Source organism: Aulonocara stuartgranti (genome assembly GCF_965226115.1).
Source record: "Aulonocara stuartgranti genome assembly, chromosome: 8".
In the NCBI taxonomy this organism is placed as follows: domain Eukaryota; kingdom Metazoa; phylum Chordata; class Actinopteri; order Cichliformes; family Cichlidae; genus Aulonocara; species Aulonocara stuartgranti.
In genome coordinates, this window is record NC_138959.1 from 21,798,938 (window position 1) to 21,823,671 (window position 24,734).

Below are 24,734 nucleotides of genomic sequence, written 5' to 3' on the forward strand. Positions count from 1 at the left end.
GTACCATGCTGGAATTCATTGAGCTTCTAAGAGCGATCCATTCTTTCACAAGTGTTTGTTAAAGGTGTTTGCAAGCCTAGGTGCTTGATTTTCACATGTAGCTGTGAAAGTGAATACATTTGGTAATATAGTGTATATGTAAAACACAGGAACATCCCAATCGTTCAGGTTTGCACCACTTAGGTTTTTTTAATCTCATAAAAGCCAAAGCCAAGCCCGGCAATTTTATTCCATTAAAACAATAGAAATGTTAGAGAACATGTCTCGTGCTCAACGCTCGGTGTTCTTGACTTACATGCATCCAAATGAGTGTAATGTTTAAGCAGCCATCCACATCCTAAACGGGCTTGTAACCAATTTTCCGGTCAATGGACGACAAGCATTTTGTACACCCTTGCTGTTCTTTTTTTAAATTTTCCCTCTATTCCAATTGAGCAAAGCAAACCCAGAAACGGGGAACTGTGTTTCCCAAAAGCTCAGAGAATGCTTAGTGAGGCAGTGAAGGTTAAGTATTCATTAAACCAAGAGGAAAACAGATGCAGCGAAAATCAAATCCACAGCATCCATCCATGTATGCATACGGTTCACAGAGAGAATGTGATGGGAGGACTGATGAGTTCATCTCGCAATATAAACACATCTACGCTTTACTACACACCTAATCTGTATTTAAATTGCACGCACACACCATCTGCATGCGTGCATAAATGCACTCTGACATGACTTCGCATTCTGAGCTTATTATGCAACAAATGTAGTGGCCGATTTGCTTTCATCCGTGAACGCGAGCGACAATGTTAACAATGACAGTAAGTGACACAGAAGTGTTGGTAGCGTAGATGCGATACTCTTTATTGTTCAGTCCCTCTTTGCTGTGACAGTGATGGATAAGGCCAGGCCGCCGACAAAAGGCAAGGACAGAAAAGTACATAAGAACAAACGAGGCATACTACAAAGAGAACAGTTTGGCTGCAACTCAATAAGCCAATTTCACTTTCTTTGCTTGTCATCACTCTTGTTACCAGCCTCAAGGTGCAGCAAGCAATTACGGGGGAAGGAGATGGACTCATTTGAAAGAATACTGATGTACTGAAAACTCTACCCAAAAAGAAGGGAAGCTCCACCACTGAGCATTTTAAGACTACCTGAAATACGTAAAGAAGTGTGTGATGTGCAGCAGTGGTCACAGAGTTTCAGTTTTAAAATAAGCCCTGTGGAGTATTGAGTGCTTTTTCTCCAAAATAAAAGAATTGCAAAGCTTTTTTTTATGTTTTAAATATACTGCATTGTTTACATCAACAGGAGATCGGGAGCCTTGGTCAAAATAGAAACAGCGTGTATATGGATGCTTCATAGTGCTATAAAAACCCCAAAGCGTATCAATCAGCTGCTTTAAGGGTTTCTTAAGTCTTAAATCACAAAAGCTTTTTGTTATTAGCGGGAGCTGCACAAATCTGATAAATTAGCTCCTTGTTTCTGTCTTTTAGGTTATATTAGCCACTAACAGCTAAATGCACCCTAAACTTCAACTGGAGCTGTGTGAGCTGTTTGATTAATGTGGACACCATCCAGTCTAAAGCTCAGTGATGGCGGCTTTCTGATTGATGCTGCATACAGTTGCTGTACAGGACACTACCACATATATCGTATGAATATTTGTGCTGAAAAGTTAAATGATTCCCACCTTCACTGTAAAACTGATGAATGAACAGCTGCTTTTTTATTACTACAATGAACACACGACATGTTTGCTAGCAGTACAGATTACACACAATCATGATCTGTGGGCTTATTTTCTATAAGGCAGTTCTGCACCTGCAGTGTTTTATTGTATCACAGTCATATAAAAGGAATGATAATAACTATCTCAGGGATTAAAAACCTGTATGTATTGATGAAAGTCGTGTGACAGTTTCCTGCCACGACTGGAGTGTTTAGCAGCGGCTCGATACTAGTGAGGGTCGTTTTTTGTGTGTTTTAGAATATCAACTTAATTAAAAACACACGAGGCTTATTCTGTTAACCTCCCATCAACAATAGTCAGGAGTGTTCACCACTTTTGCGAGCCGCCCCCTTTGATACAAGTTTCCCAAAGCCCTTCTAACACAATCACTCATTTGAACGTAGTCCGACTACTCTTGCGTAATCTATGCATATGCATGAGCTCCTGCTTTACACCACACTTGATGCTTGGCAGCACTTTGCTTGCACTCTAACAAGCAGCTTTTCTTCAAGTGTTTAGTCATTTTTAAAACATTCATTTGCAACATAACACCGCATGAAAATCTTGCTAAGACACATTAGCAAAACAATCATTAAATATTGAATTGCAGTTCAGTCAGTCGACCTTTGATAATCACCCATATTTATGTAATGAATAGGAGGGTAAACCTCCAAAACACAGCTATTTCACAATCGTGTTTCCCCCCTCCCAAAAACAAACCAGTTTAAAATATAATTAAAAACAGAGTGCAATGATATGCAAATAATTTAAAGACCCATATTTATTTGAAAATGGATGCAAGGACAACATATCCAATGTTATAACTGGTCATTTTTCTAGATATTTTTGAAAACGTGTCTGTTCTTGTCCCAAAGACACAATGTTTTCCACTAACTTGCATCATTTTAGAACTGAGGACACCAGCTGCTGTAGTTCTAAAAGTGAAATATTTTATTAATCTTACTTTTTAAAAAAATAAGATTTCTAATGTTTCACAGTTTAGAGCCTCCTTTGTCATATCTTTTGTTTTAGTTTAGTAATAGGTCTGCACTGCAGGTTGGTCAGATTAACAGCCGTGCTGTTGTGACAAAATGCATTGTCTTGGAGAAATAATGGGTCAGCATTAATGGTGCTTTATAAATGTGCAAGATGTGCCTCAGTGCTTCCTGTGTACCATTTTCAATATCATGAAATCATTTGCAGATGATCGCGTTCTGTTTATTAGCATTTTACAGAAAAGTCAACTTTTTCGGTAAAAGAGTTATTTGGTAAATTTTAGTGGTATTTTGTTATTTTACCATTTTCTAATCTTAAAATATGTATGACACGAATTGATATTACACAAGGACAAATGTACTGGCCGATCTCATTACATCTATAGGAGCTGCTCTATCATGGGAACCGATGCCATGAAGCTCCTGGTGCACAGTTTCTAAGCTGATGTTAACACCTGCAGATATTGAGTCACTTTTATGCACTGTGTGCCTCAGCACTCGGCAACACTGCTTTGTTACTACACATAGTCTGCAACTTTGTGGCTCGAGTTGCCGTTCTCCTAATGCTTCCTCTTCTAAGTGATACCTCTCACAGTTGGTTGCGTTTGTAAAATTTGCAAAGGTGGAGCACACTGCTAGGTTCTTGATTTTATAGACCTGTGGCAATGGGACTGAAAACCCCTGAATTCGAAAATAAAGAGGTGTGGGCCAATATTTATGTCAATATTATGTTTGCATTTACTCATAAAATGTGGCTGCTTTTATTCTAAGTCACAATCGTGGTTATCCCAAACCTTATAACCGTGCATCAAACTAAGATCACTGGTTATGTGATCATGTACTTTTGAGAGGACATACGAATTTACACTCATTTACAGCAATTCATTCATTTAGCAAGGGGCTATTCAAAAACTATGAAGGAAAGGAAAAAGGAAAGACTTTTTTTTTTTCATTTTTAAGAAAAACTGACTCCCCAGACTTTTTCACAGTCTCTTAGATATTTTAGTTTACCAGTGGTGTTTAAACCAAATCCTTTACCGTGATTATTAAATTGGATTTCTAACTTCTTTTGATAATTACTGCACCCATGGTAACATTAAGTTATGTTACACATATCACAGATTTTCTATAAAAGTCATATAATATATCAGAAGCAGGAAGAAGGAATGCCCGTTGCCTGGTGGTCCACGCCACTGATGGTGAATCAGTGTTGTCCATAAATGTAATGGCACTAAAATGCTGAGACATAAGCAGAGAAAAAAAATCATTTCCAACCAAAGACTTTAATCCCCCCCTTTGACCTCCTTCACATGCAAACCCGTTCCCTACCAACCCAGAGCAGGAATGCAGCTACAAATACTGTAGGCACTGTGACCATGAAATACTTTCACTACAAAACTTAAGAAAAACAACATGTCCCCATCATCCCAGTGTGTTTGAGAAAATAGAGAGGATTCCAAGCTAGTCCATGTGCAGCTTATAGAGTCTTACAAAGAGTCTTGGCAGAGAGTCTTTCAGTCTCTCAGTGAGGTAAAAGACACTATTTGATTGGGTCCATCAATAGGCAGTTTCAGGGGAGCAATTCATCCCTTACTTAGCCAGGCAACACAAAGAAATCTTTTGATATTCTCCTGGAATTGCCTGCAGTGAAGGTTTAGGTGACCCAGGCGTTTTATCTGTAACGCCTTTAGTGTCCTTCAGATGCTCCAAATGTCCTTTCACACATTTGAGCCTGTGGTTCACAGTCCAGAGGCACTGCAACATCGTCCCCAGATCTGAGTTCGAAGGCCCTCGGGTTAAAGGTCACCACTCTGAGGTTCAGGTCTGGCTTCCTGGGTGTTCCTGCGGCCCAGTCTGGGAAAACGTGACGAAGTTTTCGACCGTGGCGTCTTGGCTCCGCCATCGTTGGCTTGGGGTGTGTCTCTAGATAAGAGAGAACAGCAGGAAGGAGAAGAAAGACACGTGGAGTTTAAACGAACATCTGCTGAAGTTTATTACCAAGTTTATTATTCAAACACACCACTGATGCTGCGTCTGGTGGAATAAATGCATCATTTCCCTTCTGCCACAGAACCTCTCCCCTTTGAAAACCAGCTAATAGATACATTTCCATTTTGCTTCTCTAATTGACTGTTTGTTTCCCTTTAGTTACTATTACTACATCTGCCAAGATTCTCTCTTGGATGGCTCATTTGCAGTTTACAAAGGATTCATTATTCAAAATTTGGAGAAATTTTTGAAACATGAGGTCATTGCTTTTAGACAGAGGGTGACAAGAACAGACTTCTCATTTCTAATTAGTGTGGTTTTTTTCTGTGACTAACTGATTAATTCAGGAATACCTGTAAGTACCACTACATGGACTATACACATGATAGTCACATGGGAATAAAATTAAAGAATTGTTTTTCCAATTCAATGCAATTTTATTTATATTGCGCCAAATCACATCAGTCGCCTCAAGGCATTTTGTATTGTAAGGTAAAGACAGTGAAATAATAGCAAGAAAACCCCAACAACTAGCCCCGCCCCCCATAAGCAAACACTTGGCGACAGTGGGAAGAACAAACTCCCTTTTAACAGGAAGCCAGCTTTTGTGTTGTAAAGCCACAGAGTCCTGTCATTAGTTGTGTAATTATAAGAAACGTGAGATCGAGTTCTAAAAGCCTCTTTTTCTTGGCTTACATATTTGCTTGGATTCCTAATCAAATCCTAAAACAAGACAAAATCCTTTAAACTGGATTACATAAACTTTTATAATATAAATTTATATAAACTTCTGCTACAGTGTGAAAAATGTTGCAGTATGTAAAGAAATCCATGGCTTGAGCTTTTGCAATGATTGTATAATCACTGTTAGTTTTACCCTTTTTTAATTTCAACCTGATGACATTGAACGAGAGCCACTTGTCTAACAAAGGAAATCAAAGGCAGGAGACCGAACACATCGAGTCGAACGCTTTCTCTGTGCACCTGTGTTCTCCTGCTCAGATTTGATTCCTTTCAGAAACAACCAGCAGCAACTGCAGCAAATTAATCATTATTTCTAGAATACAGCATATAAGCCAGTCACCTCTCACTGCTGCTGGTGACAAAACTGTGACCATTAAGTGTAAATAAAAAATGGACACAGTCAAAAAAAGTCAGCCATATTTTTTTGACACCTTTAGAAGCTAAAATTCAGCATCTCGGCTGCTTCACAACAAGCAAAAGGTGGATCAGACTGAGAAATCAGGGACACTGTATGCTCATATATACTTGGTCAATTGCAAAGTGGCCTCAACCTAAAGTAGACCCTTGTTTATTGTCAGTTTTGGCCTAAATGGGACCACTATTTATACAATATTTTTGATTAAATACCACATGACACTAACTTTAGGGCTTGAACTCATATCAGAAGAGTGTTTACTGATGTCTTTTTTGCAGTATCCTGCTGCACTTGGTTTCACCTTTGTTACCTGAATGCGCCATCTTTCTCATACACTCTGTGGCAGTGACTCTGTAATAGAAGCAGTGGGTTCAACTGTTCAAGTAGCAATAAGGAAGAGAGCATCTCCTTCTTGATGTCCAATTGGCCCAAATTAATGATGCGCCACAGCTGCTGGAGGTATGATTAAGATTAGCGGGGACATCTGAGCTATTCAATGTCAGGGACTTTCATTTCCACTCGAACAATACAGGCTAAAAATAAACACACTTGTGGCATGGTGAATGGGTGGAAGGCAGCAGGGGCAAAAAAGCTTCATGGTGGCGGATCCCAAAAACTCTGTCATGTTAAAACAGATGTATACATAGAAGGAACAGTCACAGCACAGCCCTGCAAGCATACGTTTGCATTCAAAAATGCAGTATATAAATGCATGGCTCACAAGTGTCTGTGTCATAATCATCAAGATCAGAGAGCTTTGGGCTACAGCGAACTGCCTCAGATCAATTAATATATGGTGAATATTTTTTCCCCCCTCTGGCATAACGTACATTTAGCAGTGGCTCAAGTACCACTTATTCCCAGACCTCCACTGCACCAGGCAGACTCAATCAAACACAGTCACACTATTTGAATTTGACAACGATTGGGAAAAAAACTGATATGATGGGGAGTTTTATCAGCAAAAATCATACTAAATTGAGTGCAGCATGCAGAGTTGAAACTGCAAGCCACCTCATTTATTCATAGCAAACTGTGTAAAATAGCAAAATGTGTCAAATTAATTAGGCCTATAGATTTTTTTTCCTGCCTCTCAGCATGTGTTTGTCCTCCATTTGGACACGATATTGATTTGTGCAGGATAATAACTTTCCCAGGCACTGTTGGAATATTAAAAACTTGAATGAAGAGAAATCTAATTAGAGTAAACAGGAGCACAAATACAAGCACGCAACTAAATGACTGCCTAACCCAAAGGTAGGTTATAATAAACAGTACAGTTTGAATAATTATCAATTCTCGGCCATACACACGCAAACAATGCACCACCGCAGTAAAAGGTTGTATACTTATTCTGAGGTCAAACTGCCTGAAACTCCTCAGCAGTGAGATAAAGGTCTACAAAACTCTTTTTTCCCCCTGATGCAGCAGGTCAGTAAGGCGAGAGCCCAGATTGAGTACCGTGTTCTGAGTAAACTGCAAAAGTGGTGAGGTTGAGCTGCATACTAAGTGGTGGCGAATCTAGGAAGAGGTGTTACCTCGTCACTGTTCCAGACAAGTGAGGAAAATTGCAGCATGCAAGACCGGAGAGAGTGTGGAGAGAGACGAAGAGCTGCGGCCAGATAAGTGTTGGCCACCAAACAAAGTGTGTGCCTTATTTCTTAAAAAAACACAACAACAAAAAACACACTGCTGTAACTGAAATGGTAAATGAACTGCTTTTCTATGGTGCTTTTCAAGTCACAAAGCATTTTACACTACAATCAATGATTCACACACACACACACAAGAAAAAAAAAAAAAATCACAGCTAGGTCTGCCCATGTTCGCCTCATCATCAACAATGAAGGACAGAATCACCGACCTTCTGACTGCTGAACTAGGTGTCTATCACAGTGAAGCTGGTCATTGTTAATAAAACAAGGGTACATCCACGCTAGCAACTTTATAATCCTGCTATCAATTAAGCAAACGTACAGGACATTTATTGGCTCTTCTGAAGTAAGTTTTAATTTGAAAAATGATCTTAAAAACCAAATCAATCAGTAAAAACTCCCATAAAATTGTGCACTTGAAAAATAGACTAAACTGTTTATAAAGCATCTTCTGTTTGCTTTTCTAAACCTTAACTTTAGCATTTTTGCTACCACCATGTTGGTTCATTGGAGCCAGAAGTCTCCAAACTTGAATAAGGTGCCTAAATGCCAAGTTATCAACTGATGCTAGAAAATTCTGTTAAAATGCTCCAAAAAAGCTAAAGAAGTCACTTGAATTAGCTTAGCTTAGAGCAGTGTTTCCCAACCACTGTGCAGCGACATATAGGTGTGCCATGAGAAATGATCAGGTGTGCCGTGGAAGATTATCTGGTTCCACCTGATTGGTACTCTCAGCGATTGGCTGAGTAATGGGCAGAACAATTACATTCTCTTCCACTAGAAGGCAGTACAGCTACCTGCTCTAATTAAGTGAGTTGCCAACTGCCAGTAAAACAAAAGAAGAGGCAGGGCATAATAGCGATAGCTAAATATTTAAAAAGAAAAAATCTGACCTGTGTCCTGGAGACAAACCGAGCTAATTCTGCTATACCTGGTGCACAGGGAAAAATGATCAATGTGCTTTTTGTGATATTTTTGTTTGGTGGTGTGCCGTGTGATTTTTCTAATGTGAAAAATGTACCGCGGCTCCCTTAGGTTGGGAAACGCTGGTTTAGACCTATCAGCTACAGCTAGTCAATCAAAGTGGCCACTGGACTCACTTTAAGCATCAACTAAATCCTAAATGGGTGAGTTAGAAACTAAACCCATTTTCTGGTTTTATTTAGTGAAGACAATCTTTTTAATGGGTTAGATTTATGCATTTTAACATGGGAATCTCTGGAAACGGACTCACTTTTCCTTTTTTTCCCCAATTTCTTCCTACACTTCAACTCCTCATAAACAAAGTTTCAAGTAATATCAAAAAGCACAAAGCGTTTACTTTTAGAGCCTGCCTCATGTAACCACTCGAGGAACACTGCATGTTAATTTAAGTGTGTTGTGCAGTGAAAAAAACAAACAAAAAAACACTGAAGATCACAGAAGATACAGCATACTGACATCAGATAGGATTTAGTTACACAAACTCTTTGTACTCTTTGTTTCGCATTAGAGACGTTTGAGCCTCTGGAAATAAAGACACCGTCCACTGTCACTTTAAAATCTCATCCTGTAACAGACTGCTGTGATCAAACAGATAAGCGTCAGTGCTTATGTCAAAATAATGCTAAGTAACGGGAACACTTCCAGCTCTCCGACACTTCGGACAAACCACAGGAGGAATAGTAGTGTTATAGCTGTTTAATGACTCAGCGATGGTAAACTTATTTTTGAAGTTTGTGACAAACAACCACGAATTTTCAGGTGTTGACGTCACTGCTTCAGCAGCAAAAAGCTGTCATATCAATTCTGGCTTTGATTGATGCATCTCTCTCATAGCGATCTTTGAGCCACTGAATTTTGTGTCTTTTTTCAATGCACTGCAAGATTTGTTATCTTGCATTTGTGGATCTTCAGTCTTAGTGTTTGCCATTGTATCTGCCAAATCAGCAACCATACCTGCTGGCATCTTGTAACCCCAGACAAATATTGGCTGTGCACAGTTAACAGAGGGGGCGGGGAAACAGCTATTAACAAAGTGAGCTGAAAAACTCATGTGCACAAATGCACTGAGTATCTGAAACTGTGAAGTAAACAATCGAGAGCTACTTTTGAGGTGAAGGTCACAGTTTATGTTAATGTTTCTCTCTGACACTGTGGTCAGATAATAGAGTGATGCATGGTTTCTTTAAAGGCCGAGCGCTACTCAACCTTGCGCCTCCTCCACCTCCAACCCCTCCCTCTTCCTCCATCAACAGGTTCATGACCACATTATTCAGGTGCTCATTCCTCACCACAGAGGTTAGACATCGTGAAAACACCAAAGGCAACATTATCAAGGGCTGTTGAGATGCACGGCCCCTTACAAACCCACAGTATGCTGATCTGAGTTGATGAAGTGTCATCTACGATTTCACTGAGTCGTGTGTAAAGACTTCAGCGTCACTACAAATTACAACAAGAAGACAACAGCTATTCAGCAACTGACATATTTAGAGGCTCTCTGCTACATGCTACACGTCTGCTTGCACACCGACTACAAAGCTTAGTTGTGCGATGGTGTCACTACGGTTACACTACAAACCAGAGTTTTTTTACTTGTAGTTTTAATTGAAAACCAGCACAAATGAGCTTGTCAGCACGTTTGTTTTCCCTTTCTGCTCTAATACTTTGTTGTCTAAAAACCACACACAGAAAATATAAAATCTCAAGGACATGCTTTAAATGGGTACACACTGAGATGTACATCAGACACCAAATGACAAGGAAGGACTGCAGAAAGACTGCAGAGTTATACCACACACACAGACACACACAGACTCACTCCTGAGGTGAAAACAATATCATCCACGCTGGAAAAAATGTAGTCGTTTCATTTTGAAAGATGACGCCGATGTCTCGGGAGAAGAAACAGCATTCCACTCGGATGGCGCGACAGGTCAGACATGCTGGCTGATCGCAGTAAGTGGAAACTGATGTGAATATTGACAGGAAACGACTGGAACATCTCATTTTGAAATGTAGCCTGGGCGGTAGGTGGGCATCTGAGGCATCATACATTTTCACACTTGCTAGTCTGAGAGTGTGTGTGTGAGTGTGAGAGAGAGAGAAAGAGGGAGAACATACTGTGTATTTTCCATGTGTGAATATGAGTGTTAAAGTCAGGGAAAGTTTGTTTTCCAGAGACTTCCAGGATTCTGTCTGCTCGCTTGTATCCTGTGCAAACTCTTCACACAACACTAGTGACAGTTAACGCTTCCTACAAAATGTTGTATATTACAATGATATAATAAACAGAGACAAATGCCAGGAAGCTGTTATTTTTTTCTTTTTAGATGTTGTGTATGCAAACAGTGGTTAAACAAAACCTTTAAATAGGTAACCATGGGGACTATATTTGAGCTTCCTGTAGACAAAAAGCTAACACCTGCATTTGATGATAGATGTTATATAAAGGAAACTAGAAAATTATTTACATTACTCCCACTCAAATTAGTTGAGAGTTTCTTAGAAATTTCTGGCAAGATTTCTCTCGGAAGTTTCTATAAGACGACGCCAACCTTTAACAGACACGATGTGCTAGAAGCTGTTACCTGAATCTGTTGCACCTACGCACACAACTGCATGTCATATATTTAAGCTAATATTCTGTTTTTCAGGAGCTTATGTGTGACCACTTACTGACAGAAAGGCAGCAGTGACAGCAGCGTCTCTTTGGTGGGGCTGGCTGTGAACTCTGGCAGCGTCTGGATCAGTTTGTTCATCACCGTGCGAAGGTAGCCCTGCAGCTGCTTCCTTCTTTCCTCCACAAACTTGGCATCCTGAGACAGATGAAGAAGAGTTAGTCTGAAATAGACACTGAGGTTAAAGCTGCACCTGAATACATACATCATGGACTGCGTGTGACAGGATAATATTTCCTCATAGCACCGAAACCACACATGACTCTGCCTTAGAATTCATTTTCTTTTGGACTTCTGACCTGCTGATTTGGGTTCACTTTAACTGCTATTATCAGTATAGCACAATCCCACTGCAAATACAGCAAATTTTATTGGAGGATTTAGCCAAGTGCCAATGAAGGTGGACGTTTTCAATGTTAGGTTTACTGCTGTTCAGCTAATAGTTAGCAAGTGCTTGAAGACTAGCTGGCATCTGACATGAAAACTACATGTGACTGTGGAAACCTGCTAACAACCACAGAAACTCCTCTTCGTGACCAATTTCATCTAGTGACTCGCAGCAATCACTTGCTATCCAGTGGTTGCTCGTGGCCAGTGATTGGTCTTTAGGCTCGTGAAAACTGAGGAAAGGTAAGGAGTTGCAAATTGTGACTTAAAGACATGTAACTGACGTGCCAGATTCAGATCCTTTGCAGGTATCCTCTGTGATGAATGGCTTTCAGTTTTTCTAGCATCCATACAAACCAAAAGCACCCTGCTGACTCTCTGCCAGCGGCCAGGCTGTCCAATCCTTTCCAATCTGCTCTGACAAGAGATATTGCATAATCCAAAAAATAAAAAGCATTTTTTAGGATTACCACATTTATTATTTGTGTTGATTTTGTCGTTTCATTTCTGATGTTGATAAAGCGCAGTGTTCTGAGCATTCAGACCCGCTTCCACTGTGCGACTCTGAAGGCAGAGGCACAGAGCCACATGGCCAATGTGAGCATGGCTAATCGGCATCCAGCAAGGCTCAGAACAAAGCCTGGGCAATGCTCCGTGTTACTCTCTGGTGTTTGGGACTGGAACAAACAGCCATTGAAGGAGGCCAATATTTCCCTTTTTTTTCCCCCAACTACTGCTTCTCTTTTGATCTCAAATCCCAAAACGCATGTGATTTAATTGTTATGGCTTGAAATGCACATGTGGTTCTTTTGAACAAGAAGAATGAATACCAAGGCTGAATATGCAACCATGGGAAAACAACGCTTTATTTTAAGAAGATACAGCATGTGATAACACATCCAAAGAACAACTCACAATTAAAGTGAGAGCACAGGAGTGATACGGTCTTTCTTTTTTAAAAACATCTGGAATGCTTGGTGAGTTTTCTCAAAACTCATTTTCCAAGGAGCAGCCACATTCACACTTCATTCCTATCAATGCTTAAGAAATAACTATGGCAAATGCTTATAAATAAAGACAAAGCAAACACCAGGAGTCTTCCAGCAGTTTTTTTAAGATAGGAAACCGTCTGTATACCTGCGACACGATGCCTTACAGACAAATTGTGACTCAAGATTTGTTCCTTTCACGGGAACAAATCCACACCTCACTGACAACTATATCACTTCTAGTTTGTTAAACAGTGGCACTGATGCTGATAGGACAGCGCAGAGCAGACAGAAAAGTGGGAGACGGTGAGAGAAAGACTCGTAGGTAAGTATTCATGTGCTGTTCCCAACTAAAAATGAACCCGCCTAAAATCTCACATTTGAGTTGCAAGTCCTACATTTCAAAATTGATTAATTTAGATGGATAGTAAAAGGAAAAGAATTCATTTATTTTCCCATCCCAAAGTCAAATTAAATCAGTTTAACCCACAATACACACTTTCAGTCGGATCTTACACGCGACGCACGGCAGTGCTCCGATTACATCAAGTAGCACAGGACGTGGAAGCTAAAACACTGAATCCTCACCGGTTTTGCCAAAATGTTATCATACATTAATTTGAATTCTTCCTATTAAATATGAGAATATATTATATGATTTAATACTGAAAAACTGAACAAACTCAGTTTGGATTTTGTGTTTGAACATGAGAGGCACTCTCAAACCTTTAAAATGTACTTTAATTATTTTTAGATTATTCTTTTATCCTATCCTTCATGTACTTTATTTGAAATTGTTCAATAATGCAATGACTGGATTTTTCAATTATTGCTATTGTGAACTACAGAAAAATGAACTGAGCTGAGCCCAGTTATCTCTTGTTTGCGTGTGCAACCTCGGAAAAGCTCATTTTAATAATAATAATAATGATAATAATAATAATAATGGATTGCATTTATATAGCGCTTTTCAGGACCCCTCAAAGCGCTTACAATTCTACTATTCATTCACACACACATTCACACACTGGTGGAGGCAGCTACAGTTGTAGCCACAGCTGCCCTGGGGCAGACTGACAGAAGCGAGGCTGCCATATCGCGCCATCGGCCCCTCTGGACATCACCAGTAGGCGTTAGGTGAAGTGTCTCGCCCAAAGACACAACGACCGAGACTGTCCGAGCCGGGGCTCGAACCGGCAACCTTCCGGTTACAAGACGAACTGCCAACTCTTTGAGCCACGATCGCCCTTAAATGGGGACCACTGAAACTCACCTCTCTGTCAGCATAAAGAAGTTCACCTACATATTTAATCCCTCAGATTTTTCAAGATTTTTCTACTCACAAAGAAATCCTGTTGTAGCACAGAAAGAAATTGATCAGCAACTCCTTGGGCTTAATTTCTCAGAAATAATAAATGAGTAAAATTACAGGAAAAGTTCTGGCAGCGTTTTTGCTATGTCACAGAAAATGTCCTTTTTTTCCTGTAGTCCCATAGAAAAAACAAAAAACAAAAACAGGAACAGAAACTTTCCTGTCATTTGATTGTTTATCTATTTCGTTGTTGGCTTGGTGTTGTATGATTGACCATGAGGGATCAAAAGTTGCAAAAAATTACAATACAATAAAAAAATTTACAATTAAAAAATACAGTAGGAACTATAAAGTCCTTCAAAGCCATGAAGTGGACCAAATTACGGTGTTTGCCAGGATGATTCTGGCCCTTGGGCCTCGTGTTTGACAGTCCTGTGGTAAAATATGTTTAGAATGAAGATGTTAAAGGTTGGATAACAACAACTAGTTATTATTATTTCAATCATTAATCATTACTAAAATCTCTACATTTCTACCAGTAGTCTTTTTAGCCTTGAGTCACAGCAGAATGGCAACAGTAATAATAACCAAGCTAAGCTGAACTTTGAATAGTACACTATTATTGCATATTTCATACAGGCAGCAAATACTAAAGGACCTCTTTAGGTCTAGCACTGCTCGGCTTAAAACAATTTAAAGAAAATCATCAGCACTTTTCTCTGTGCTGAGTTAGTAACTGTATAAATCACTGCAATAAACACTGTAAATGTGGTGACAAGAAACATCCTCTGTGGGAGGATATGAGCTGCGTTCGGTGCAGCATTTTCAAATTTTTCCTGTCTGAACCTACAAAAGTTAGGTAGATGATATGCAGGGCAACAGCTAGAGAGAACTTTAAAAAAAAGTTCATTGTAGCCCCAAATAGAGGATAAGTATGTAAGTTCAGCAGAGTGGGAGTGGATAACTAAACTCAGCTGCATGCTGGGTAAAGCAGACGGGGGTAAGAGCGGGTAAATCTGATGTGTCAGATTAGGCTGTGCATGCCAGCACGGGTTTCATGCTATGTCGACACAACAAGGGACACCCTGCCTGCTTTCACGGATGTCAGAGCAGTAATAACACTAATGGACATCATGACAGACTCATCCTCTTGTGGAAAAACAGAAGTTTAAAGAGAGGCCAGGTGCTGTGTCTTGTTTGCAGAGATGAACAAGAGGGCAGAGCAGAAACTACTGTGGCATACTGATGCTGGTACAAGGCAGATGCTGTCCTCTTAAATCTGTCCTCTTACCTCCTGCTATCATAACACTGCTCTTTACTTGCTCCCCCACACTACTACACTCGTGTGATATCACAAGGACATATAAACATAAAGGTGATGTTTTATGAGCATCTCAGTTCTAAGCTTTATACTGTGTGTCACACAGACTGTTCAATCAAGATGGAAAAAAGAAGAAGCAGCAAGACCGACTGTTTAGTAAAGTCAAAACTAAGATTTTGCATTTTTGTATGTTATAGAACATCTGTTCACTAGATATTATGAAGCACGTTGGATTGGTACATCTAGAATAAAAGACTAGTCGTGCATCTTGGCATTGCCTTCATTTTAAATTCCTTATTTACATAAAAGGGGAGACAGCAACAATTTTCATTTCTATGGTCCGAAGGACTCGCATTCATGAAATCAAAAGACAGATCTGATTTTTAAAAATGATTTTACATTTTGATGTCGCCCAAAATGAGATTCTTCAAAGCCCACAAGTTATAGTACAACTGCTACAACACAAACACTGCAAAACATTACAGCTTCATTAACTGCTCAGTGCAGAGCGCCGACACATCGACATCTGTGGCTCGTTCCACCACAGCACTAAACTAATGCCATGCTAATTCACATGAATAAGTTAACCAAGTGAAACAATAACTACACCTTCATATATCATTTCTGTGATAAAGAGCAGAGATGCCTTGTAAACTTCAACTGTGTATAAGTCAGTGTGACACTACGGCTGGCCCATATATTTCCTGTTTGGGCTGTTAGCTGGTTCTTTGAGGGCAAAACCAGGACAACCCTCATCTTCTTACTCCTGTAGTTAGCCACATATTACAAAGCAAACTTTTCCCATCTGACTGCTCCCGCCACTGATGATGTAGCTGATATAAGAACTGACAAAGACTTAGAGTGAGTGATCTGCGATCTTAAAACATTTAGTTAGATTAGCTAAAGTGTAAGTGCAGTAACGACCCTGTTTCTGTCCTTTTCATGGTCAACATTAAACCCTTGTTTCTTCTCTGCTGTGGTAGTTAACTCAAGCAATGTCCATTAATAAGTCTCTAAAGTCATTTGTTGCAGGAGAAATTGGGGTTGTGTCAGAAAATGCAATGCAAATGCAAATTCCCACTACTGAGCCATAACGACTCAACAACATGGTCTTAAAGTGCAATCTAGATACATGACATTATAATAGCAGCACTAGCTAACATTTAACTGTCACTTTCCCTAGATGTAATCCTTGTTGTTTATTTGATTCTTAGTGTTATTTATGGTTTATTTTGATTTTCATTCATTGCTGAGCCTTTAGCTCTTCTCAACTCGTAGATCTAGTTCATGTTTTACATTTGTGGAGTCCCTTCTGTGGTTCCACCTTCTGTTACGTTCATGCATGTTCTATGGATCCTTGTTCCAGTGTGGTTGTTATTCGTCTGCTGCTTTGCTTTGCTAGGCCTTCCACTCTTGTGTTTTGCATTTACTTCTACTGCCTCATTGACTTCACCTGCAGGATTATACACCCCTGATTAGCCTTCTGTGTATTGTCCGTCTCTGCTTTTCTTTGTCATCTGTAATCCTACCCTGTCTGTTTCCCTCTGTCTTATCAAGCGGATGTTGTTGCCCTGCAATTCAGTTTACTGGATCTTTTGTTATTGGAATTCTGCATTCTGCATCCTCTCGCTGGACATCTACGCCGATCTGCCCCGATCGGGGATTATGAAATGGTCGTGTAATGACAGACGGAAAAGCTGAATATATAGCACACATATGTACACACAGCACAGCTAAATGTCACCTCCCAGAGAGACAGATAAGCAGGAGACAGGAGCTGCCAATGGAACAGAAGTGTAAAGTAGTCACATATGCGTCAGGGTCTCCACAAGTACTCTGTAAATTTGCTGCCAGCTTTTCGGTATTCAAGTCTGGAGGAGGGAAGGAAAAAAACTCTAAATAGATAGTCGGAACGACGGAATGTTGCCTGGCAACAGAAAAACTCATTTAGAAGTGAAAAGTAACTACACCCTACGGTATCAAACATTCTTACCCCCCTGAGATAAAATCAATGCCTTTGACCAAGACTTCGATCCTGCTTGAGAATCTCGAATTACTGTGTTTACAATGAAATAAATTCCTGCTGTGGTTTTTTCCCCCCTTTTAAAGAGAGAAAGGGCAGATTTAAGGACTTTATATGATAGAAGCCTCAGGCAATGCCGTTTTTTTCTCCCAGCAATTCGCATAGTTATTAGAAGCAACATTTAAACACAGTGCTTTGAAAGCATCTGGCACTTTGTGTCTATCAGGTATTTCCTGGAAAAGAAGGTTTTTCAGCACTACCTACTCAGGTGAAACAAAAAAAATTATCATAATGAGCTACCCTTAGTCATCACATTAAAGAAGAACATCAACCTGGGCTCTGATTTAGCCTGCAGTCCACTTGAATTAAGAGAAAGGACAGCAGTGGTACATGCTGGCAACAAAACAAGGTCAAAATGTTCCACAAAGTCAGCCCACACTGGACCACAGTGGGGCTGAAGAGGCTTCTCTCTTGATGCCTTGTTTAAACACTCTCAAAACTACGGGTCCGGATCATGAATAAAACATCGCATGCAATTCAAGAATGCCCATGCAAGACCTTCACAACGTCTCCTTTGTCATAATTAAAAGCATATAACATGCATATTGCATAATATGCGAGCACAACATACTAAGACTTGTTAATAATTCACTGTGTAGTTTCTGATTAATTAATCAGGCCGGCCTCGGCACTCTACTCACTTTTTGTCACCGTATGCATAGATGGGCCAACCGCCACCAAGGGCCATGCTACTTTCAGGAAACCTAAACAAACGTTGAATGATTGTGATCACTGTTCACACCCTTGAATTCACATCAGACTGTTTTAGCATTTTGTGCATTTTAATGTATCACACTGCTATAAATGAGTAAAGCTCATGACCTGGCTAATATCTGCTGCAGATTTGAGGTATGCTCACCAAACCCAGCGTGACCCATAACTTCACAGCTGTATCTTAAAGATGTAGTTTTTATACATAAGCAAGGAGCTGAATACATTTGGCATCAACAGAGGTCATGGACAATATAAAGAGACCGCTTGCATGGTTTTAGTTGCAGGAGGAACACAGGATACTTAAAAATCACTTAAACCATTTGATGCCAGAGAAACACCACATCTCCCACCTACCCCATGCTGTAGGTGATTCAGTGCCATTAATCAGCAGCACACATGAAATCTGTGTACTCTGGTTCAAAGTTTCAGCTCTGTTGCACTTCTAATCATGCACAACAGTGGCTTCAGAGTACACTCCTTCACCTTTGAGTACACAGTGAATATAATCAAAAATTAAGCTTTTAAGGAGCTCTTAAGTTACACTTTAGAGATACTCTTAAAGCTTTTAATTGCCTTTCTAATAACCAGTGTAGTGCTGTGTGCATATCTTGACAGACTGTAGGATTAAAAGTGACTACCCACCTCTACTGCTCTCTTAGTACTTTGATAATGCTCAATGACCACAGGGGAACTATCCTACTATTAATGCCAGGGTACGCTTGAAACAAGCTACCCTGACAATTATCAGACCTGTTTTCTGACCTCATCTGCAGGAAAAGTTTTCATAGCTCTTCAAAGGGTGCAAACTTTAGGATAACTTTTCCTCAAAGGCATTCATGGGCTCGTGCTCATTTACGCTTCCAGAAATAACAGGCAAAGCATGTTGGTTTACTCGTTTCAGAAAATTCCCAAAACTGTGAAGGTGCTGAACCTCAGAAGTAAATCAGTTTACAGTTTATATCCTATAAAAGTACATATTTTGAACCTTCCTATGGAAAATATTTGTGAATTCCCTGCTGTAGAGAAACTATTTCACCCCTGGACTGTTTGAGCCCTGAAAAACAAACCAAAAAGAAAAAAAGATTTGGGGGTCTGATAATAATGTCTCTTTGATGTCATCACTCTGCCTCCTCTGTGCCTCAACATTAGCAGAAGGGAGGAGGAAGCTGACAGACATGAACAGGGAACACTTAGGCTATAAGCGTGGGCTGGTCCCTGACAAATCAGCTGTTTAAAGGCTGTCATAAGCAGAGAGCGTGCATGTGTGTTACATCTTCTGTTTTACTTAGTTAAACAGCTGGACAGTCTCACCTAAAGCATATGCAGATGCAAGAGTGGGCGGTGGGGGTGTCGCATTAGCTCAATAACAGGACTGAAGAGACACAGAATGAAAACAAAGACTGATCAGGTCCAAACTAGCACTGACTTTGGGTGTTGACACTAAAGGTGAAGATACCATGAACAATATTAAAATCTCTAATTAATGTTTGCCATAATCAATGATCTCTTGAAGACACCAAAAAACCTACTGCATTAGGTTTGCCTACTTTAACAGACTTTGAGTCAGAGTTATGCAACTTAAATGTAACCAGGATGTAATTACAGTCTTTATTTTGTTTATTCCTGGCCTCATCAATCCTGCGTTTCCTTGGGACCTTGTTAGAACAAAGACGCAAAGGTAGGACTTACATGTAAAAGCTTTAGAGTAATTAATTTAGTGAAGTAAGAGGCATTCATCAAGTAACCTTCTGTTATTCACTGTACAGTGAATCTTTAAAGTGATTATGTCAGAGAGTAATGACCCACCTGCAGCCTGACATTGGACAGGAAAAAGCCAGTGATCACATTTAAATGAGACAAAAAAAAAAACAAAAAACCACATGATTTATGTGATGCAGATGAAAGTTACATAAGTGGTCCAATCAGGGTGCTAGTTTAACTGCCCAAAAAGCCAGGCACATACTTGCACATGCAGGGTTAGCTGTTACATGATAGAAGTATGTATCAAAAACTCGTCCATAAGTTTCCCTGCAAACATAAATCCATAGCGTAGCTGATGTTCTTTGACAACTTCAGAAACGTGTCTCTCTGAAATGTCAGTCACGTGTGTGCATTTATGTGCGCTCTTGTTAACAGGCATGAAACAGAGAGTAGGAGCCATGTAATACAGTTAGTAAGGGGTGTGTATTCACCCAGTTCCTCTGTTACCTGATATTCACTGACAGCCGCTGTGTTTCATCCCTAACACAGCGAACCACAGCAGAGCGCATATTCACGGTGCAGATAAAGCGCTTTTGAAGGTCTTTCTCCTTCTCTCTCCCTTGCAACACACCAAGTACCCTATTCCTAACATTAACATTTCTCCATCATTAGCTGGATATAATGGTGTGAGGCTCTGTGTGTGTATGTATCAAAGTCCGCTTTGGATTTGCAAAGTGTGTCTGTGATGGTGGAACCCTTGAATGAGACTAAAAGCACAACAGACAATAGGAAAAACAGATGGACTGGCAGCGTTTGTGAATGCGCGTTTCAATCAAGTCCTGGCATTGTAAACAGACAGGAGACAAATTAAAGGACAAACTACAATACGCTGTCTTAGAGTAAGGTGCCTCCACGCGCATCCAAAACAGCTTTAATACACCTTGACATTGATTTTTCAGGCCTCTGGGGCTTGTCTGGAGGGCAAAGCATCTGTCTGCTAAATGCAAGGTGGTCTATTCAGTGCCCTATGGATAGGAGCACTGTTATGCTAGAATATATCATTCCCATCAGAATAGAAATGTTTCATTAGAGTATTAAAGTTCTAAACGTGAACTATAAAGGCCAAAATGCCCCCATCAGCATAAAGGACCAAGGATCTCCTCACTGTAGGAATGAAGTTCAGGTTTTTTTCTTCCATGCATGTGGCTTAGGACATTTAATCCCTCCATAGCCAATTGTTCTGGGAAAACAACTGTTTTTTAATAAAGTAAAACTACATATTCTGATAGCATTGAGTTAGGGTAATCACCAATAATGACACATGACTCAGAGGGGTAAATTATTATATGTCATCCCCAAGAAATGACACTGCAAAACATTTACATAATCTTTACATTTCAGCTAGATTTACAGCTTCCTTTAAGCCAGATGCTCTGACCACAGGACAGACAGCTACTTCACCTCACACCATATTAGGAGATTAAGCCCAATGTTTCTGCTAGCTAGCTGGATACTGATACATTTTATATGTACACATATTAAGCTCTTATCTATTAATTTGTTCTTTTTTTCATTAACCATAAACAAATACGGTTTAAATGCTGATTAATGCTACACATGTACCTATGAGGGGGTTAGACATAAGGCACATGACTTTTTATAGTAAGTCATGTGCCTTATGACAACTCCATGTAGAAAACTGTGCTACAGCTAAGCAAGCACATGATTGTACAGTCACACCAATCTCTGTTCAATATATGATTCATTTTATGATATATTTAACTTCAACTAGAACAAAATGTATCCAGAAGAAACATCTTTTTTCAGCTTACAGTATATTTTCTTATTTCAATTTGGAACTATTCAATCCAGGGTGTGAGTTTGAGTAAACGCGCTGATATACTCCATTCCTGTTTTCAAAAGCAGCCCTGCTCTGTACTTCACCTGAGGTCATCACTGATACAAAAACTACAAAGTACTCCCAGGGAGCCAGAAACAAACGCTCACTGGACTGAAATAACAGGGAAACTCAACACGGCAGGCCTGCTGCTTACTGATACAACCAGGTACACAGGAACAAATACACAATAAATACACAACTAAATGCCATATACAAACTACATGCACTTACTTTCGCACACATACGCAGACACACGCACACATTTTGTTGTTTCTCTGCTTTGCTTGTACACAGAGACACAAACACTAACAACCACTTAATATTTATCATATTTTGAAGCGGTTCATCCCTCCGCCTGCTGCTGCATTTGATTTTAGTCAAGACCAAAGACTTTGAACTCTGTTTCCTCTCCCAACCTTTGTGCCTGGAACACCGGATTTTAGCATAAATGGTCAAATCAAATGAAATTTACAGACATAACAGAGGTCAAACAAAATGTAACTAATATGAAACAACTACATTTAATGCAAGCAAAAGGTCAAAGACTTTCAGATTTTGAATAAAAACAGAATATTATATATGCAAATCATTTAAACTGCATATCTGATTCAAAATAATCCAACGGCAACATAGAAAATGCTGGATTTGTGACTAAATAAAGGCTCATTTTAAATCAACAATGCCAGAAAACACTTTTTTTTTTTTAAAACTGGGCTGGGCACATGGTAATACGGGAATGAAGCCGTCTTGCATTCGTTGTTTTGCTTCATAATACACTTCTTTTAATGGGTAAGAAGTCTGGACTGCAGCCAGGCCAGTTTAGCACCTGCACTCTTTCACTGCTGTTGGAACACATTTAGAAACTAGGTTTGGCATTTCCTAAAAAATTCTGCCTAGATATGCAGTATATGTTGCTCCAAAAACTTCGGTGTTCATAAAATCTTCACACATATGAGAGTTACCGCACCGAGTCCAGTAACACCCTCCCTGGCGTTTGTGTGCCGATACCAACTGAGCCATTTCCTCTTTAGCCTAAAGGACTATGCTTTCACAATTTCTAGAAGTATTTTAACATTAGCGCGGTAACAGAGTGAGAAAGATCTGCTCTGACACAACTTTTTGGTTGCTGGTGTCAAATTCAAAATAATAAAATGGGGATAAAATCCAAGCATTGGAGTTCTGTAGTGTGTGAACCACTAATTCGTCTCTATGTCGATTCACAGTTGTTGAAAGAGAAACAAAAGCATTTCTACTCATGTGCTGCTTCCAATTAAATATAGGTAATAAACAATATGTAAGTCATTGCATTCTGTTTTTCTTGACATCTACCATCCGAACTTTTTTGGAAGCATGTGTTTCTCTTCGAGAAGAAAGTGGTGTCCCTGCTTTAAAACGTGCTCAGAGTGTAACAAAGCCTGGACTACTTTTTCTGTCATGATGGGCGACTTTCAGGAGGTGGTAAAAACCAATAATTCACACAGACTGCACTGTAATGGGCTTTCAAAGAGCTTTCCAGAACACAATGACACCAACTGTCAAGGCCTTTGATAGACACGTGCACTTCCACATGATACCACATCACAATGTGAGACAGACACACACACACTGATGGCCTCCTGCTTCTTCTTACATATGCAGTGCCTGCAAACACAGCGTTCGGTCTGCTTTCTATCCATGAAAGTGCGCCGTCTTTGAAGGTGGGAAGTCACACCGCATCGTTTTGGCTGTGGCAGCACTAAATCCAACCAGCCACAGAATTGAGGTCAGAGCCAAATTATCCCCCAAAGGTTGTAGGCAGACAGTGGAGAACAGGATGAAGAAGAGTAAGGGAATGGTGCGATGAGGAGAAAGGTGGGGGCTCTCCAACCAGACAGAAGGGACACAAGCTTTGAGAACCCAGGCAAGCAGATGAAACCGGTAAAAGAGGAGGAGTGATAAACTGATGTGGTTGTTAAGGTTGCCTTTTTCCCCTCTACAGAGCTTACCATCTTAAAAGGATCCAATCAGTTTTTACAGTCTGATATAAAATTTTATGAACATTATGCAAGGAAAGACCTCTTTTATGGGGTTTAATGCACAATATATTGAAATATATTTCAGTAGGAGTGCTTCCTATAATCAAATGAATTTGTTTGGGATTTTATTTGGATTCTCTGAAACAAAAAATACACATTTGTTTAAGAGGCCAAGAACACACTGCCTGTATTTCTTAACAGCAGCCGATCCACATCATACTGTATCATACTGCACTGACCACATCACACTTGTCTGTCACCTTTTCATATGACAGACAAACACAGTTTTCTGGATTTATAGTAAATATGCACTTTAATTGTTTATGATAAACAGCTGTTATTATTTGTACAGTTTTTATTGTCTTCTTCATTTTGGTTTAAGAATATTTTGGAGGGAGAAATGTCATGCTTCTGATATTTTTATATGCTTACACTTTAGCTCAGTTCAATTCACAAATTTTGAAGATTCATATTGACAGACATGTTTAGAGTTCAGTTTTTCTGGTTTGTTTTTTTTTGCTTGCGATTCATTTGTTGCACGTTTCTCTGTGATTCTGCTGTGATGTGTTTCTGTAACAGGTTGTGTTGGGTTCTTCTGCAGCTCTGCTGTAATTGATTTTTTTGGTTGTTGCTTGGTATTATTTGTGCGTCTGTTTGCAGGATTATTGAAAAAGTTATGGACAGATGTGAACAACAGTTTTATCAGAGGCAACTTAGCAATGATTAACAAAGTGAAACTGGACATTTCAGCTACCAAACAGCTTAGCAGGGACACACAATTCATCATTGCTGAAGTGGGTAAGTGAGAGACAGAGCGAGGGTTGAGGTGGCTGACAGTGAGACAAAGACACACATTAGATTTACTATCAGCTCACCTTGTTCCCTATGGCTTTCTTGGGTGGGAAGTTGAAGGTGTCCACCTGAGGAAACTGTGATCTCAGATGATTGTGGAGCTCCCTGAATTCGGTGTAACGCCTGTACACATTCCACTCATTGTCCAGGATGCGGATATACACCTGAAGACATGCAGACACATCACCATGGTTGTCATCAGTATCAACACAAAGATAAGTTAGATTAGCATGTCCTGATTTTCAAAAGTTCGATATACAGTTTAGGACCTCCATCT

At 39.8% G+C, this 24,734-nt stretch overlaps 1 protein-coding gene across 2 annotated transcripts in view; it reads right to left on the reverse strand.

Moving 5' to 3' along the window:
- Positions 1-827: 827 nt before the first annotated feature.
- Positions 828-24,734, reverse strand: part of snx29 (sorting nexin 29) — a 141,712-nt gene continuing 117,805 nt past the window's right edge. For both annotated transcript variants that reach the window (XM_082543241.1, XM_082543240.1), the window contains 3 exons: positions 24,481-24,621; positions 11,182-11,321; positions 828-4,641 (listed from right to left, as the gene is read on the reverse strand). In XM_082543241.1, coding sequence (XP_082399367.1) covers positions 4,515-4,641; positions 11,182-11,321; positions 24,481-24,621 — 408 coding nt within the window. In that variant the 3' untranslated portion in view covers positions 828-4,514. The remainder of the gene's footprint in view (positions 4,642-11,181; positions 11,322-24,480; positions 24,622-24,734) is intronic.